The 15880-nt window shown below is 33.0% G+C and overlaps 1 protein-coding gene across 1 annotated transcript in view; it reads left to right on the top strand.

Moving 5' to 3' along the window:
- Nucleotides 1–15880, top strand: part of HSPA4L (heat shock protein family A (Hsp70) member 4 like) — a 50874-nt gene that overhangs the window by 24374 nt on the left and 10620 nt on the right. Inside the window, exons 12-17 of the mRNA XM_081303210.1 lie at nt 433–632; nt 4773–4871; nt 6824–6961; nt 10363–10488; nt 10766–10873; nt 14141–14260. Of these exons, the coding sequence (XP_081159336.1) occupies nt 433–632; nt 4773–4871; nt 6824–6961; nt 10363–10488; nt 10766–10873; nt 14141–14260 (791 nt within the window). The remainder of the gene's footprint in view (nt 1–432; nt 633–4772; nt 4872–6823; nt 6962–10362; nt 10489–10765; nt 10874–14140; nt 14261–15880) is intronic.

Genomic DNA, 15880 nt, shown 5'->3' with positions numbered 1-15880 from the left:
ACCTCCCCCTCCCCCCACCAAATAAAAGGGTAATAATTTGTTTTCAGACTCAGAAATTGGATTTAGTTTAATGGCTTCAGAGTACAAGTGTTAAAATGTATTGAGAAGTTAAATATTTCCTTTGAATTAAGTTTTCCCAGGTTAAAATAGCAACCCTTTTTCTACCATTGATTATCTTGAGCAAGTAAATCTTTTTTCAGTCTTAATATCAGGTTTGTTATGATATAAAGAAAATACTAATGGGGAAAGCACCTGCCCCTTAGTAATTAGTATATAATTGTTTGACAAGATCTTAAAGATAGTAGTAAAATTAGTGAATAAAGAATTGAATGAAAGGTTGCTTGAGGAGTAGCTCAGGTCTACTGCTTGTCTAGCATACGCTGAGGTCCTATCTGAAACTCATGTACTGATCAAAGTTCTTTTTTCCTTAAGGGAGCTTCACTATTCAGAATGTTTTTCCACAGTCTGATGGTGATAGTTCCAAAGTGAAAGTTAAAGTTCGGGTTAACATCCATGGAATCTTCAGTGTGGCTAGTGCATCGGTAATTGAGAAGCAGAATTTGGAAGGGGATCACAGTGATTCTCCTATGGAAACAGAAGCTACATTTAAAAATGAAAATAAAGATGATGTGGTATGTAGAAATTCTGTCTCAAGATTTCCCTGATAATACATACAATATCTTAATTATAACTGCTATTCTGATGGTTGAATACATTAATTTCTGATATTTTGAATTTCTGCTATGGTCAGTGAAAAACTTAAGATTTCTATTTAAATGATACATACTTTTGACATTGTAAATACACTTTTCAGGAGATTTGTGCATCTTTCATAACATTAAGGTAGAGCATGTGAGTTTGAAATTATTTTTTCTAAGTTCTTCATTTCCATTAAAAGTATAATTTGCTGTGGCTAGGTATGTACAGATAAAACCAATTCAAAATCAGTTTTGCACTGTACACAGATGCATACAAATAGACTTCTTCAGGATTTAGTTAGAGGATATCCGCCAGTCCCTTACACATACAAATAGACTTCTTCAGGATTTAGTTAGAGGATATCTGCAAAGGAATATGCTGTATATTCAATAACATTCAAGTAAAGATTAAAAGTTACGTTACACTGAATTAATTCTTAGTGTACTTATAAATGAAGGAATCTTAGGGGAACTTGATTATATTTCCTTACACAAATTGTTTTTAGTGGTATTTGTTAGATTTTTTTTCCCAGTCATATTTGAAGATATACCCTAGATTTTCTTGCCTTCTACCAAGTAATTCCTATAAAGACTGTGGCATCCCCCCTCATCATGTTGCCCATGTACTATCTATCATTACATATTCCTTGTTTAAATTGAGCAGGAGGAAGTGTCCTAGTCTGTTAGTGAAGATAATTAATTTTTCATAAGGGATTTCTAAGTAGATGTTCCTAAATATTCTTTTTATGATTTATACATTCAAGGGGGAAAGAATGGTAACTAACATTATGGATCATATATTAAGCATTATTGATGAACACATGTTATCTATATAATCTCTTTTTAAATCTCTACCATAGCTGATAAAATAGGTGTTGAATAAATCGTCAGTTTATTTTCTCATGCTTCATGATAATAAAGGTATGATTTTAGTATATTTTGTAGAATACAGCCTATGTGCTTTATTTCTTAGAAGCATTAAGATTCTCTGGGATTTCTCTTTAATTTTGTATTTAGAAATTTTTTTTAAAAAAAGCTTAAATATCCATTATAAAGCCACCCCCCCAAAAAATGTACCAATTCAAAGCAGAATATTTTTTTTTCCATTTTAAACTAAGATAGCTCTGATTTTCCTAAAAATTGATACACTATATATATCTGAGAAAAATTGATACCTCTCCTTACATTCATTATCTAGTCATACTAAGAAGTTACCTTAGACCATGTAACAGAACCAGGAATCAGAGCAACTGTATGTTACTCATCATGCTAATGTACAACAATTTAAGTATTTCCCAATTCGTGTCCATTTGGGTTTTCTATTTATTTTTTAATTTCGTTGTAGATGGACACAATACCTTTATTTTTGTTTTATTTGTTTTTATGTGGTACTGAGGATCGAACCTAATGCCTCACATATGCAAGGCAAGCGTTATACTACTGAGCCACAACCCCAACCCTGTTTATTTACTTTTTTAATTAAAATATTTGTATATAGTAAAGACTCTTTAGGTGCTTCAGACCCATTGATAAAACAACCTAGAAAAGAGGTTCTCACCAATCTATAAACTTACATATTAGTCGTAAAAGACAGGCAAGAAGCAATGAGCTGGCATGTAAATATAAAGGAAATTAATGAGGATGCATGGTAAAATTACCTGTGATAGTGATGAAAGTTTACTAGGAAGGAATAGGTATACTAGCCTTGAAGATGGAAAAGCAGTTTGTACAGAAAAGGAGTGGGTATTTTTATAGCAGAGGAAATAGCAAGTACACAGGCCACAAAATGGGAAACCCTTGTGTTTTAACAGATAGAAAGGTGACTGATGCATAGGATATAAGAACAGAGAAGGGGACAGTGGCAAGAAAAAGTGAAATTGATAAGGTAGATCAAGGGGAAAATCTTATAGTTCATGATAGTGATTCTGGATTTTATTCTTAAGTGCTGTGCTTTTTTACTTATTCGGCAAATAACAAAAGAGTGCCTGAAATGCATGATTGGATATATAGCAAGGAGCTCAAAGATGATCTCAATTCCCAGGTGTTTAAAAATCACAAAAGCCAGAATCTAGAGATTCCATTAATTCTCCCACTATTAATAATATTCCTATGAATATTCTTTTAAAAGTCATCACAAATGACCACCATTCTATATTAATTATAAGATAATTTTTACATCTATGTAATTTTTTCATATACATATATACACACATATGCACATGAACTAAATTATCATTATGAAGGATAACATCATACATTCACTTTTGGACTTGGCAGTAGTCATGATATAGATCTAAGAACCTTTGCATATATATGTGAACTTAGTTTTTATTCCTGCTAGCATGACTAAGAGATTGCAGCCCTCTGGCCTTTCTGTCATCATAACCACTAAGGACCATTCAAGTCTTAGCCATTATAATGACTTTCTGGTAAGCTAAAATAGCATTGTATGTGTCAGTGGCTTATAAGAAAATACTAAAGACCCATTTTTAAACAAATAATGTGTTACTGATGCCCTTGGCAGAAAAGAGGATGATGCTGTAAAAAAAACAAACAACAAAAAAACACAACAAAGGAAAACATTAACAAGTAGATAAAGTAATTCAGAAAGTTGGATTCTCAATGTCAAGAAGTTTTAGAAATACATTTACCATATTTGGCTTAATTATTTTCTTCTGTATAGTCAAGAGACATAACTGAGGATGCATGGTAAATTACCTATGTGATAGTGATGAAATGATGATAGTGATGAAATAATCTCAACAGAGGAGATTATTTTTTTCAATATGTACAAAGAAAAAATTTTAAGCAATAAAGCAGTGTGACCACTTAGTTGACAACATTTTTGTCTAACATGTTAGCGTTAATAAAATATTTGTGTCTTATGTGGCCCCAACTCAGTACTTTTTCACCTCTTAACCATCACAGGATCTGGGGAGGGTCTAGTGTTAGAAAGAAGGTCTTAGAACATAAGAAATAATTGCTCTTTTAACTCAAAGAGTCGTCTGCTAATCTATTTTTCTTTTTTGCACAAGTGACCATTTATTCAAAAAAGCTTTCTGGGTATTATATATTTGCTCAATTCTAGATATAGAAGACCTTAATTGTTTGGATTCCTATGTTCTAAATTTTCTTAAAAATGTTGGTGAAAGAAGGGTCCTCAGGAAAATCTGTTATTTACACTTATTTACCAAGTGGAGAGTCCATTTTGAGCAGGGGGTGTAGATTGAAAGTTTATTTTTCAGACATAATAATTTCATATTTTAGCTAGACATGATAGCACACACCTGTTAGTCTCAGGGAGAACCTGAGGAAGGAGAATTGCAGATTTGGCACCAGTCTCAGCAACTTAGCAAGATTGTTTGAACATTAAAAAAAATGCTGGAGGCTGGGGATGTAGCTCAGTGGTCAGGGTGCCCCTGGTTTAGTCCCCAATACCAAAACAAAAAATTAGTAATTCAGAGACATCTTTTATGTAGTTTCAATGAGTTTCCTTCAGTATTTTGTTACATTTTTAATATATAGATTGAATTTGTGAAATAAATTACATATCCTTTTCACTTTCTTTCCATTTTCTTATAAACGTTTTTCTTGTTAATTTGAACATTCTCTTTCTTTGTAAGCCAGGTCTTATGTATCTTTATAAGTTTAAGAACAATTTTCTGTTGTGTTTTGCAATTTATTTGGTCACAGGTGAATGAAAACAAGATTTGTTCATATGGCATTAAGTACATCTTTTTATTTTACTTATTAATGGATTTGTTTTTTGTTCTCATTTGAGAAACATGTTCTCACATCTCAAAACAGGCTTTTGAGCTCTAAGGTAGTTTCTTGTTTATTTGTTACTGGGAATAACCCAGGGGTGCTTTGCCACTGAGCCAGATTCTCAACCCTTTTTATTTTTTTTTATTTTGAGACAGTGTCTGAGGCTACCTTTGAACTTGAGATCCTTTTGCCTCAGCCCCCTGAATTGCTGGGATTACAGGCATGCAGTATAGCCACCTAAAATAGTTTATTTTTTAAGAAAATTAATAAGACTCCACATATATTATCAGTTATATATTTTCTTTCCAGGATAAAATGCAGGTTGACCAAGAAGAAGGGGTTCATCAAAAAGTTCATGCTGAACATACCCCAGAAGAGGAAATTGATCATACAGGAGCCAAAACAAAGGTTTGATTTTCTGTTTCTATAGTTTTATCTTTTGAGATTGATATTTTGAATTATTTCTTTTATAATGATGGTTTACATATTGTCCCATCTTCTCAGATATGGAACATATATAAAAATTTTAAATTCAACAATAAATATACCACTTAATGGAAAGTTTGAAATAATACTTGAATATTGTATGCAGAATTGAAAACTTGGGACTTGATGGGTTAATACACTTCATACTTTTAATGTTAGATTTATGAGAAATTATGGAAAACTTACAGCCAGAATGAATATATTTCAATTTTCATTATTTGAGGCTTTATAATATGACCCTAATAATATGTGTATAATCGTATTTTTCAAACAAAATAAAGATATTGTGTCCCATGTATAACTAATATATATATATATTTTTTTTTTTTTAAAGTCATACAGTATCAGAAAGCTTGAGGTGAAACAAGTCAGATGAAGGAAACTTAAGTTTGCAGTGCTCTCCAACTCACAGTTAACCACTCCAAGTGTTTGCTGCATAGAATATTTCTTTTTGCAGAAACATTTTGAAATGTAAATTTTGAAAGGATAAATTACTCCACTTTCTTCTTCTTCTTCTTTTTTTTTTTTTTTTTTTTTTTTTGGTATCAGGGATTGAACCCTGAATCACTGAGCCACATCCTCAACCCTTTTTATGAAATATTTTACTTAGGAACAGGGTCTGTCTTAGTTGCTTAAGAACTGAAATTGTTGAGGCTAGCTTTGAACTTGAGATCCTTCTGTCTCAGCCTCCTAAGCCACTCAGATTATAGCTGTGTGCCACCATGCCTGGTCATTACTCCACTCTTTGAGAGTAATTATTTTACCATCTAGTCATTACCTTAAAAAAGGAAAGTTCCATTGTGGCTATAACTATTCTATCATCTTCAACAGATTGTTCTAAATTGCACAGAATATATAATTTGTATTGGTTAGCTGTGTAAAGCCCCTCAGGTTTTAAATCAAGACACTCTAAATTATTTAAAACCTGAAAAGTGTTTTTCTACCTTTTCCATTTTAACCTGTTTTTTTTTTTGTTTGTTTGTTTGTTTGTTTTGTTTTAACAGCTTGAGATACAGTTTGCAGACTATACAATTCACCCTTTTTAAGTATGCAGTTGAGTGATTTTTGGAATATTCATGGAGGGTGTACCACTGGCATCATAGTTTCAGGCCATTTTCATTTCCCCCAAAACAGTGCTGTACTTATTGTTAACATTAATTCTTCATTCCCCTAACCTTTTCTCTGCCAGTCCTAGGCAACCATCAATGTGTTTTAGTTTCTATAGATAAGTCTTTCATGGATATTTCACCTGAATATAGTTACTGATGTTTTCCTGCCCTAAGCTTGCTGTCAGTGTTCATCTTAGTTAGTAGGGTGTTAATAATTCATTCCTTAAAAGGACTTAATCATACTTCATTGGATGAACATATACCACATATTATTTGTCCTTTCATCAGGAGATGAACATTTGATTTTTTTTTTAACCATCATGAATACTGCTGTTAATGAAAAATCATGTACACATTTTTGTATGGGTGTAATACCCAGAAATGGAATTCCTGGGTCATACAGTATCTCTGTTTAAGGTTCTGAGGAGCTTCATAGTTCTCAAAAATCATTATATGTTTTACAGTCTCACTAACAATACATGAAGATTATAATTTCTCCACATCCTCACCGATACCTATTGTTTACTTTTTTTAAATGATGGTCATCATAGTGTGTGTGAAGTAGCAGCTCTTTGTACTATAGATTTACATTTATGACCCAATATTTGTTATGTAGAACAGATTTATTATTATTGTATTATTTTTAAAGTATAATAGTAGTAGTAGTTTTGACTTTTACATTTTTGTTTCACCTCTAAAATTACTCTTAAATTTATTTTTAAGCTAGTTTTAGAAATTTTCACTTTTCTTAAATTTTTGTTTCAGACAGCACCCTCAGAAAAACAAGAACGATTAAATCAGACCATTAAAAAGGGAAAAGTCAAGAGTGTTGATCTACCTATCCAGAGTACCCTATGTAGACAGCTGGGCCAAGATCTTCTCAACAGCTACATTGAAAATGAGGTATATAAATCTGATTGAATTTTGAAACGTGGTGGTATATTCTGATATTTTATAGTCAGTAATCTCCAAATTCTGGGTAATAAGTGAGAAATACCTGAGGAATTATTATTTTTTTTTTTAAAAGAGAGAGAGAGAGCATTTTTAATATTTATTTTTAGTTCTCGGCGGACACAACATCTTTGTTGGTATGTGGTGCTGAGGATCGAACCCGGGCCGCACGCATGCCAGGCGAGCGCGCTACCGCTTGAGCCACATCCCCAGCCCCCTGAGGAATTATTAAGCAGATCATTCACTCGCATAATTTTTGACAAAATACTGAACAAGATTAATATCATTTACAATAATTTTATCTTATTTATATGAAAGATAATACTATATCCTCTAAAGAGAAGAACCTTTCTGAGACTTGGGATTCTCGCCCCCTTAAGTTCTGTCGTTAGTAGAAGCACCAGCACATGTCACATGGTGAAGTTATGAGCAACTCCATTTTTTAAAATGCATATCCTTTGAGATTAAGGTTCTAGTCATGTTTTCTGACTTTAGTTGAATAGATTTTAAAAATCTGTTCTCATTAACATTTTCTTACATGTTTAATACGTCTCTTGAGGTAACAAGTTTTATTTCTTCATCAGTAATTATATTAGAAGTAATTTATTTCATTTTTTTAGTGGTGGTTCCTAATTTCTTAAAGCTTGGCTGGCATTAAGAGGGCAGTCTCAAGAGTGCCTTCTATTTTACCACCAACTGTACGTTATTTTAACAAGAAATTTTGACTTTAAATACTTTTTTGTTGTGTACTTACATCAAAAGTATATTTTATGTGAAGTAAGCATTCTTTGAGGTCTTGTATTATGTCAGGAGGCTAATTTTCCCAAAGGAATTAATTGATTGGCAGGTATCATATATGACATTTTTCTTAGTTTTTAATTTTTATTTTAAATTATTTATGTCAGTGCATTGTAGTTTATAAAGAACTTATGTTTAAAATACCACATTTTTCTTAAAATGACAAGTTTGTTTATGTTATCTGTAGATTATTAGTTTTTTATTATAATACTTTTTGCTAACAACTTTAAATAATTTTAATATCTTATTATTCCTCAAAACAAATATATGAAGCATAGCTTTCCATTTTTTAGATGAGAAAACTCAGGCCAATCTATACTAAGCTGCCCAAGGTCAGAGAGTAACCTTTGGATTCCAACTCTCCAAATCTCAGCATCAGTCACTTAGTATCCCCTACTGAGATTCACATTTATTCAGTACTAGGCATTGTACTAAATATTTTACATAAATTACTCAGTCTTACTAAAATCCCAATAAGTTACAATTCCACACTTTATTTTAGGATCAGAAATCGGAGGTTAGGTGACTTTGTTGATCTCAAGCTGATAAACAGGGAAACTAGGGTGTGAACCTGAGTATATATAAATGACACAGTCTGTTTTATTCAGCAATTGTTTTAAAAAATGTTTTTGTAGTTGGAGGTGGGGACAATACTTTTATTTTCTTTATGTTGTGGTGAGGATTGAACCCAGGGCCTCACATGTGCTAGGCAAGCACTCTACACTGAGCTACAACTCCAGCCACTTATGCCAACGATATGATTCTATACTTAGAAGACCCAAAAAATTCCACCAGAAAATTTCTACAACTAGTAAATAAATTCAGCAAAGTAGCAGGAATACAAAATCAGTCAACACCCATAAATCAAAAGCATTTCTGTATCAGTGACAAATCCTTTGAAAGGAAATGAAAACAACCCCATTTACAGTATCCTCAAAAAACATAAAATACTTGTGAATCAACCTAATGAAAGAGGTGAAAGACCTCTATAACGTAAACTACAGAACTCTTTCAAAGAAATTAAAGAAGACCTTAGAAGATGGAAGATCTTCATTGTTCTTGAATAGGCAGAATTAATATTGTCAAAATTACTATACTACCAAAAGCATTACGCAGATTAATGCAATCCCAATGACATTTCTCATAGAAATAGAAAAAGCAGTCATGAAATTCATTAAAAATACGAGACCCGGAATAGCTAAAGCAATCCTTAGCAAGAAGAGTGAAGCAGGTGGCATCACTATACCAGACCTTAAACTGTATATACTATAGAGCAATAGTAACAAAACCAGTGTGGTATTGGCATCAAAGTAGACTGGTAGACGAGTGGTACAGAGTAGAGGACACAGAAACTAACCTACATAATTACTTTTATCTTAAATTAGACAAAGGCGCTAAAAACAAGCATTGGAGAAAAGATAGCCTCTTCAATGAATGACGCTGGGAAAACTGGAAATCCATATGCAACAAAATGAAGATACTCACATGGCACACAGTTCACACATTTTAAAAAGTATATAGTGATTTTTGCATATTACAATATGAAGTTTTAAAAATTATGCTTTAATATAGCATAAAATTTGCCATATTAACTGTTCTATTTATTTATTTTAGTTGTAGTTGGACACAATACCTTCATTTTATTTATTTATTTTTATGTGGTGCTGAGGATCGAACCCAGGGCCACACATGTGTGAGGCGATTGCTCTACTGCTGAGCCACAACTCCAGCGTGATATTAACTGTTTATAAATGTACAATTCAGTGTCATTAATTATGTTCACAATGTTATATGAACATCACCACAATTTTCAAAAATTTTCATTGCCTCAAAACACAAATTATGTAACCATTAAGGATTAACTCTCCCTTCTTCCCTTCTCCCATTCCCCAGTACTGCTTTCTCTATATCTGAATCTACCTGGTCTAATTAACTCGTAGAGTACTTGTCCTTTTGTGTTCACCTATGTTGTTGTAGCATGTACCAGATGTTATTCTTTTTTTAAATATTTTTTTAGTTGTAGATGGACACAGAATATATTTATTTTTATGTGGTGCTGAGGATTGAACCCAGTGACTCACACATTCAAGGCACGTGCTTTGCCACTGAGCTACAACCTCAGTCCCTATTTCATTCCTTTTTAAGATTGAATAATAATTCCATTGATTGCACATTCATTTCATTTATCCATGGATCTGTAAATGGACACTTGAATTGTTTTTATTTTTTTTTTTGGCTATTGTGAATATTTGTAATTAACAAATACTGTTTTGAGTCTCGGCTTTCATTTCCTTTGGGTATCTTTGGAGGAATAAAATTCTAATTCTGTGTTGTGTTTTTTATGGAACCTGTCAGTTTCCATGGTGGCTGCAGCATTTTACATTCCCACCATTAATGTGTGAGGGTTTCAGTTTCTCCACGTGTTCATGAATACTTATTTTCGGTTTCTTAAAATATTTTCCTCTTAATAGGTATGAAGTGGTGCCGTTATGGTTTTGATTTGCACTTCTCTAACGTATGTTCTTACGACAGTTAATCTGAAACTTTTTGAATAGGGGAAGATGATAATGCAGGATAAGTTAGAGAAAGAAAGAAACGATGCTAAGAATGCAGTCGAAGAATATGTATATGATTTTAGAGACAGACTGGGCACTGTCTACGAAAAATTCATCACTCCAGAAGTAAGTCTAAATTTCATAATCTTTGAGAGCTATTTAAATCTTACCTGAAAATGTCAGTATGGATTATATTGATAAGTGTACCAAATTTGTTATCAATCTTCCTGAGCCTTCGGGAATATAATTCTTTTCCAAATTAAAGCATGGTGAAAAACATGTTAATGAATGAGTCAGAAAAATCATAAATTTAACTGAAAAATATCCTGTCTTTCCTTGATGACTTTTTTTTTTTTTAATCAGGAAAGCATTTGTAATCAGTCTCTCTTAAATGTATAACTAGGACATGAGTAAACTGTCTTCAATACTGGAGGACACAGAAAATTGGCTTTATGAAGAAGGAGAGGACCAACCTAAACAAGTTTATGTGGATAAACTTCAAGAACTAAAGGTAAAGATTTTGAAGTTCCATATTAGGGTTGAATGAAATATTTGGTTCTTAAAAATTATGGTATAAAGGCAATGTACTTGTTTAGTTAAATTTATTTTTAATTGACAGGTAAAATTATATATATTTAATGGTGTACAACATGTTTATATGCATATGAATATATATATATATCTTAGAATGGCTAAATCAAGAGACATGAAAAATTGGTCTATTTGTGTATTATGAATTGAATTGTATTCTGTCAAATATAACATTGAATAAACTAAATTTAACTTAAAAAATGGAAAAGTTAAAAGAAACAGGTTGAATTAATATTAATATGTTTCATTTAACACACTTTAAAAAAGTGACTAAATCAGACTTGACAGATGCATTACTTAACATACTTTTTTTGTGATAACAATTAAAATCTACATAGTTTTCAGATATATAATATTGTTATCAGCTGTGTTCTTCAGCTTATCTCTTATCTAATTGAAATATTGCATTCTTTCAACATCATCTCCCCATTCGTCCCTCCATCCAATTGGTGATCACCATTTTACTATCTGCTTTGGAGTTGGACTTTATAATATAGACCCATGAGATCATGCAGTATTTGTCTTATTTCCCTAGCCTATTTTCACTTAGTGTAATGTCCTTTGGGTTAATTCAAGTTGTTCCAAGTGATTGGATCTCTCCCCAGTACTCAGGATCTGAGCTACATCCCCAGCCCTATTTTGTATTTTACTTAAGACAGGTTCTTGCTGAGTTGCTTAGCGCTTCTCTGTTGCTGAGGCTGTTTTTGAAATTGTGATCCTCCTGCCTCAGCCTCCCAACCACTGGGATTACAGGTGTGGGCCACCATGCCTGGTTGGATTTCCTTCTTTTTAAGGCTGAACTGTATTACATTTCTTTGTCCATTCATGAATAGATTTTGTCCCTTTCCTTTTCTGAATAATGATGTAATCAATATGGGAATGCAGATAATCATTTCAATATGCTGATTTTATTTACTATGGAAATATAAGAAGTAACTAGTGCTGTGTAACTGAGATAATATATAATCATAATACTAAAATGTAAGTGTTTAAAAAATGAACAGAATTAATCTTTTGCATCTATGTATTAGTGAGTTGTCTTTTTAAGAAGTGATAGAATTATCAACTTGATCCCTTCCTACTTATTGGAAGAATCACCCTTCACTTCTGTGATTTCGGGAGTAATAACACTCTGGCCTGTTGTATTTTTGCAGTGCAGCTGATGGAAAAACCAAGCAGCCAAGATGTCAGAGATAGCACCTCTGCTCTTGAATGTCCTTTCAGAAAAAAATTTAAACTTGGCCACCATGTCTGCCTTTCCTAAGTCATTGGTATGATTTTGAGGAAAGACCACTGTTGGCTTCTTTGTCCATGCTGGCTATGCTGTGCAACCCTTTCCCCATTCTAGAAAAAAAATACCTCTAAGTTTTATTGGAAGGATGAAAGGAAATTTTAGTCATTTCTTGGAAGTGTGGATCTTTGAGTTACTCTGATGTGCATATGTACTACTTAGGCTATTATTGAAAAGCAGATTCTGATTTAGTAGATATGAGAGGGGCCCATGTTTCTACATTTCATTAAAGCCTCCAAGTGATTCTGGTGTTGCTGGTTTATGAACCACTCTTTGAGTAGCAAGAAATGACATAGATGCTAGTGATGTGATTAATAAGGATTTTAGAATTTGGAAATTACAGCCCTTTAAGCACTGGGGATAGTAGGGTAAGAAAACACAAAAGATGTTACTTCAAAGTAAAAGAAACTAATAATCATGCAAAAATTATTTTCATGCCAGTAAATTATTTCCAAAGGGAATAAGTAGCAACTAGAAAAATCTGTTTATATCAGCAGAATTAAGCATTATCATAGTTTATATTCTCAGTGATTTTTTTTTTTTAACATGCCACATCCCTAAGGGATATGTACATTAATTTTTTTTTTTTTTTCAGTACTGGGGTGGAGCCCCCGGGCACTGTACCACTAAGCTACATCCTGGTCCTTTTACTTTTTGTTTTGAGACAAGGTCTCCCTAAGTGCTGAGGCTGGCCAACAATGTGCACTTCTCCAATCTCAACCCCTCTAGTAGCTGGGATTATAGGCATGTGCTGCAACACCTGGCCCGTTTTTTTTAATATTGGGAAAGCCAAGCAGCCGAGGCCAGTGGACATAATTGCAAATCTTAGCAGTACTTAACCTTGATTCTTTGCCTTAAGTATATTAAGAAGCCATAGAAATGAATGTTAACAGAATTTTTCACATTTCTGTGGTGGTAGTGGTTGTTGTTGTTGTGCTGGGCCTTGAACCCGGGGTCTTGTGTATGTGAGGCAAGCACTCTACCAACTGAGCTATATTACCCAGTCCCTAGTTTTGTTTTTGAGGTGACCTTTAAAAAAGTGAAGTATCTGCCCCTCTTTGAAAATTAAATTCACTGAATGCATTATGATATCCTGGAACAGAGGTGGAATCTGGATAAAGACTGGGATTCTGTTCAATATTAACTTGTCAGTGTTGAATTTTTTTTTCAGATTTGACAAATGTACCATTAGATATTACATTAGAGGAAAGCAGTGATAATGGTTGGCTTTCTATTTTGTAACTTTTCTGTAAATCTGAAATTACTGTTAATCTACTCTCATTTTTATCTTAGTATATAAAAGAATTTAAGAGAAAATAGTTCTTTTTGTCCTTCATGTGCTTCCCTCTCAAAAGTTTGGGTAGGTGGTTTTAACATTGAGAAACAAATCGAAGCCCTTAGAAGAGAAAGAAATTAGAGTATGCATTTTAATCTAATGATTTTATATATATATAATATGCACACATATATAAAAGATAGCAGATATTAACTATCAATAATCATGTTGCATATACAGTTATATGGTTATAGAGTTATTATTAATTTTGAAACTAAGTTTAAAATCCATGAGTTCTATATGTACTATAATATAGTCCTTATGGTTTCTTTCTCTAATAGTTTTGTAAAGTATTCTCACCTATCTTTGAAAAAAAAAAAGTAAGTTTTGATTGGGACTTTGGATTTAAATAAGAATCAAGAGGTAATTGTATAAATGAGAAAGAAATAAGGCGCTTGTTAGGCATTCTTCCTTAACAATGAACAAAAGCCAGTGGAAGTACTTCTTTGTAGGGAAATAGAGGGAACATGTTTTAATATGGCCATTATATTATTCCAAAGAGCCAAATAAATTTTATGTTAAAGCTCTTGTTCTTTTTAACATTTTTCTTTTATTAATAGAAGTATGGCCAGCCTATTCAAATGAGGTACATGGAACATGAAGAGAGACCAAAAGCTTTAAATGACTTGGGAAAAAAGATTCAACTTGTCATGAAAGTGATAGAAGCCTATAGAAACAAGGTATTGAATTCATAAGGACAATGTATAATGATGGTGTATGTGTGTGTGTGTGTGTGTGTACCTGGGAAAGGTGGGATCTGTCCAAAACTTCTCAGCCACAGAGCTGTAGTAGTTGTTGCTGTCCATTTCCAGGGACTTTGTATAACCATACTTAAAACTTTTTTTTTTTTTAATTGAAGACAGTTATTAATAGAGGATTCTGATACACTTAAAATCATTGGCTTTTGTAGATTTTCCTCAAGCCACTATATACATTAATCCAGTGACCAAATTATTGTGGTTTTTGGTAATTGTTTTTTTGTAATTATGTATATGCGGTGCTGAGGAATTAACCCAGGGCCTCACACATGGCAGGCAAGCATTCTACCACTGAGCCACAACTCCTGCCCAAAACTTATTTTTTCCCACAATTCAACAGGCCAGAAATACAACATCAAGTTGTCAGCAGGGCTTCTGACCCTCTGAAAACACTGGAAGACGATCTGTTCCTTGCCTCTTCCAGCTTCCGATGACTAGGTGTTCCTTAGCTTGTGGCTGCATCACTTCAATCATTTTGCATAGTCACATGGCCTCTTCCTCTTTTTTTTTAGTTGTAGATGGACACAGTTCCTTTATTTATTTATATGTGGTGCCAAGGATTGAACCCAGTGCCTCGTACATACAGGCAAGCACTCTACCACTGAGCCATAACCCTAACCCCGCAAATTGTTTTCTTTTTAAAAAAGATTTTCATTTTTATATTTTTCATACAGTGTAAAAGAGATTCTTTTGGAAACATTTTTTTCCCCCGTGGGACTATGAGAGACTGAACTCTCATAGTCTTTACCTTGTTCTTTGGCTGCTTTTTTTTTTAGTTGCTTTTGGTCATGTTCACAGTTCATTAATCATCCTTGGTCCCCCATATATACCCTTTATTCTTTTTAGATACATACTAAATTTGTAATACTTGTAGGCCTGAGAGAGATATTCAAATGGACATATAATTTATGTAACTATAACAGAAAAATTTAACAAAATTAAACATACCATTTTCCTCCTCTAAACCAGTGGTTACCAGATTTTGAGAAGAAAATTAATAAATATGAATATTTGCAGTGTTTAATATATTGTCTTTACAGCTCCAGTCCTATACAAAATAGGACTGGAGATGTGGTTCAATGGCCTCTAGTGTCTTTGACTTCAATTCCCAGTAACCCACCACCACCACCAAATTAGGCAGTCACTCGAACTTGACCCATGGGACAGGTTTACTGGTCTTACTTTCAAATAAATAATTCACTTTTATCCCCCAGTTTTTTGTCATTGTTATAACTGCATTATTGTGTAGGAGAGACCAGCACCAGAAACTTTTCAGATATAGGAGCTTACATTTATCAAGCAGTGGTGAATTTTAAGCACTGTTCTTGGGGTATCTCATGTTATTCCCACAAGGATATATCCCTGACAGCATTAATACTGCTGTCTCAGTTTACATATAAGCAAACTGAAGTGCTGAAGCAATTTGTTGAATAATATAAGTAGTAAATGATGGGGAACTGTGAATTAAACCTAGGTGGTCTGGTATCAGCCTACAGATTTTCAGCAGCTATACTATTTTACCTGTTACACAATGTAGAAAGT

Source organism: Spermophilus citellus (assembly GCF_964194105.1).
Source record: "Spermophilus citellus genome assembly, chromosome: 8".
NCBI classification, from domain to species: domain Eukaryota; kingdom Metazoa; phylum Chordata; class Mammalia; order Rodentia; family Sciuridae; genus Spermophilus; species Spermophilus citellus.
Note: the sequence above shows the minus strand (reverse complement) of the source record. Positions and strands in the feature narration are given on the sequence as shown.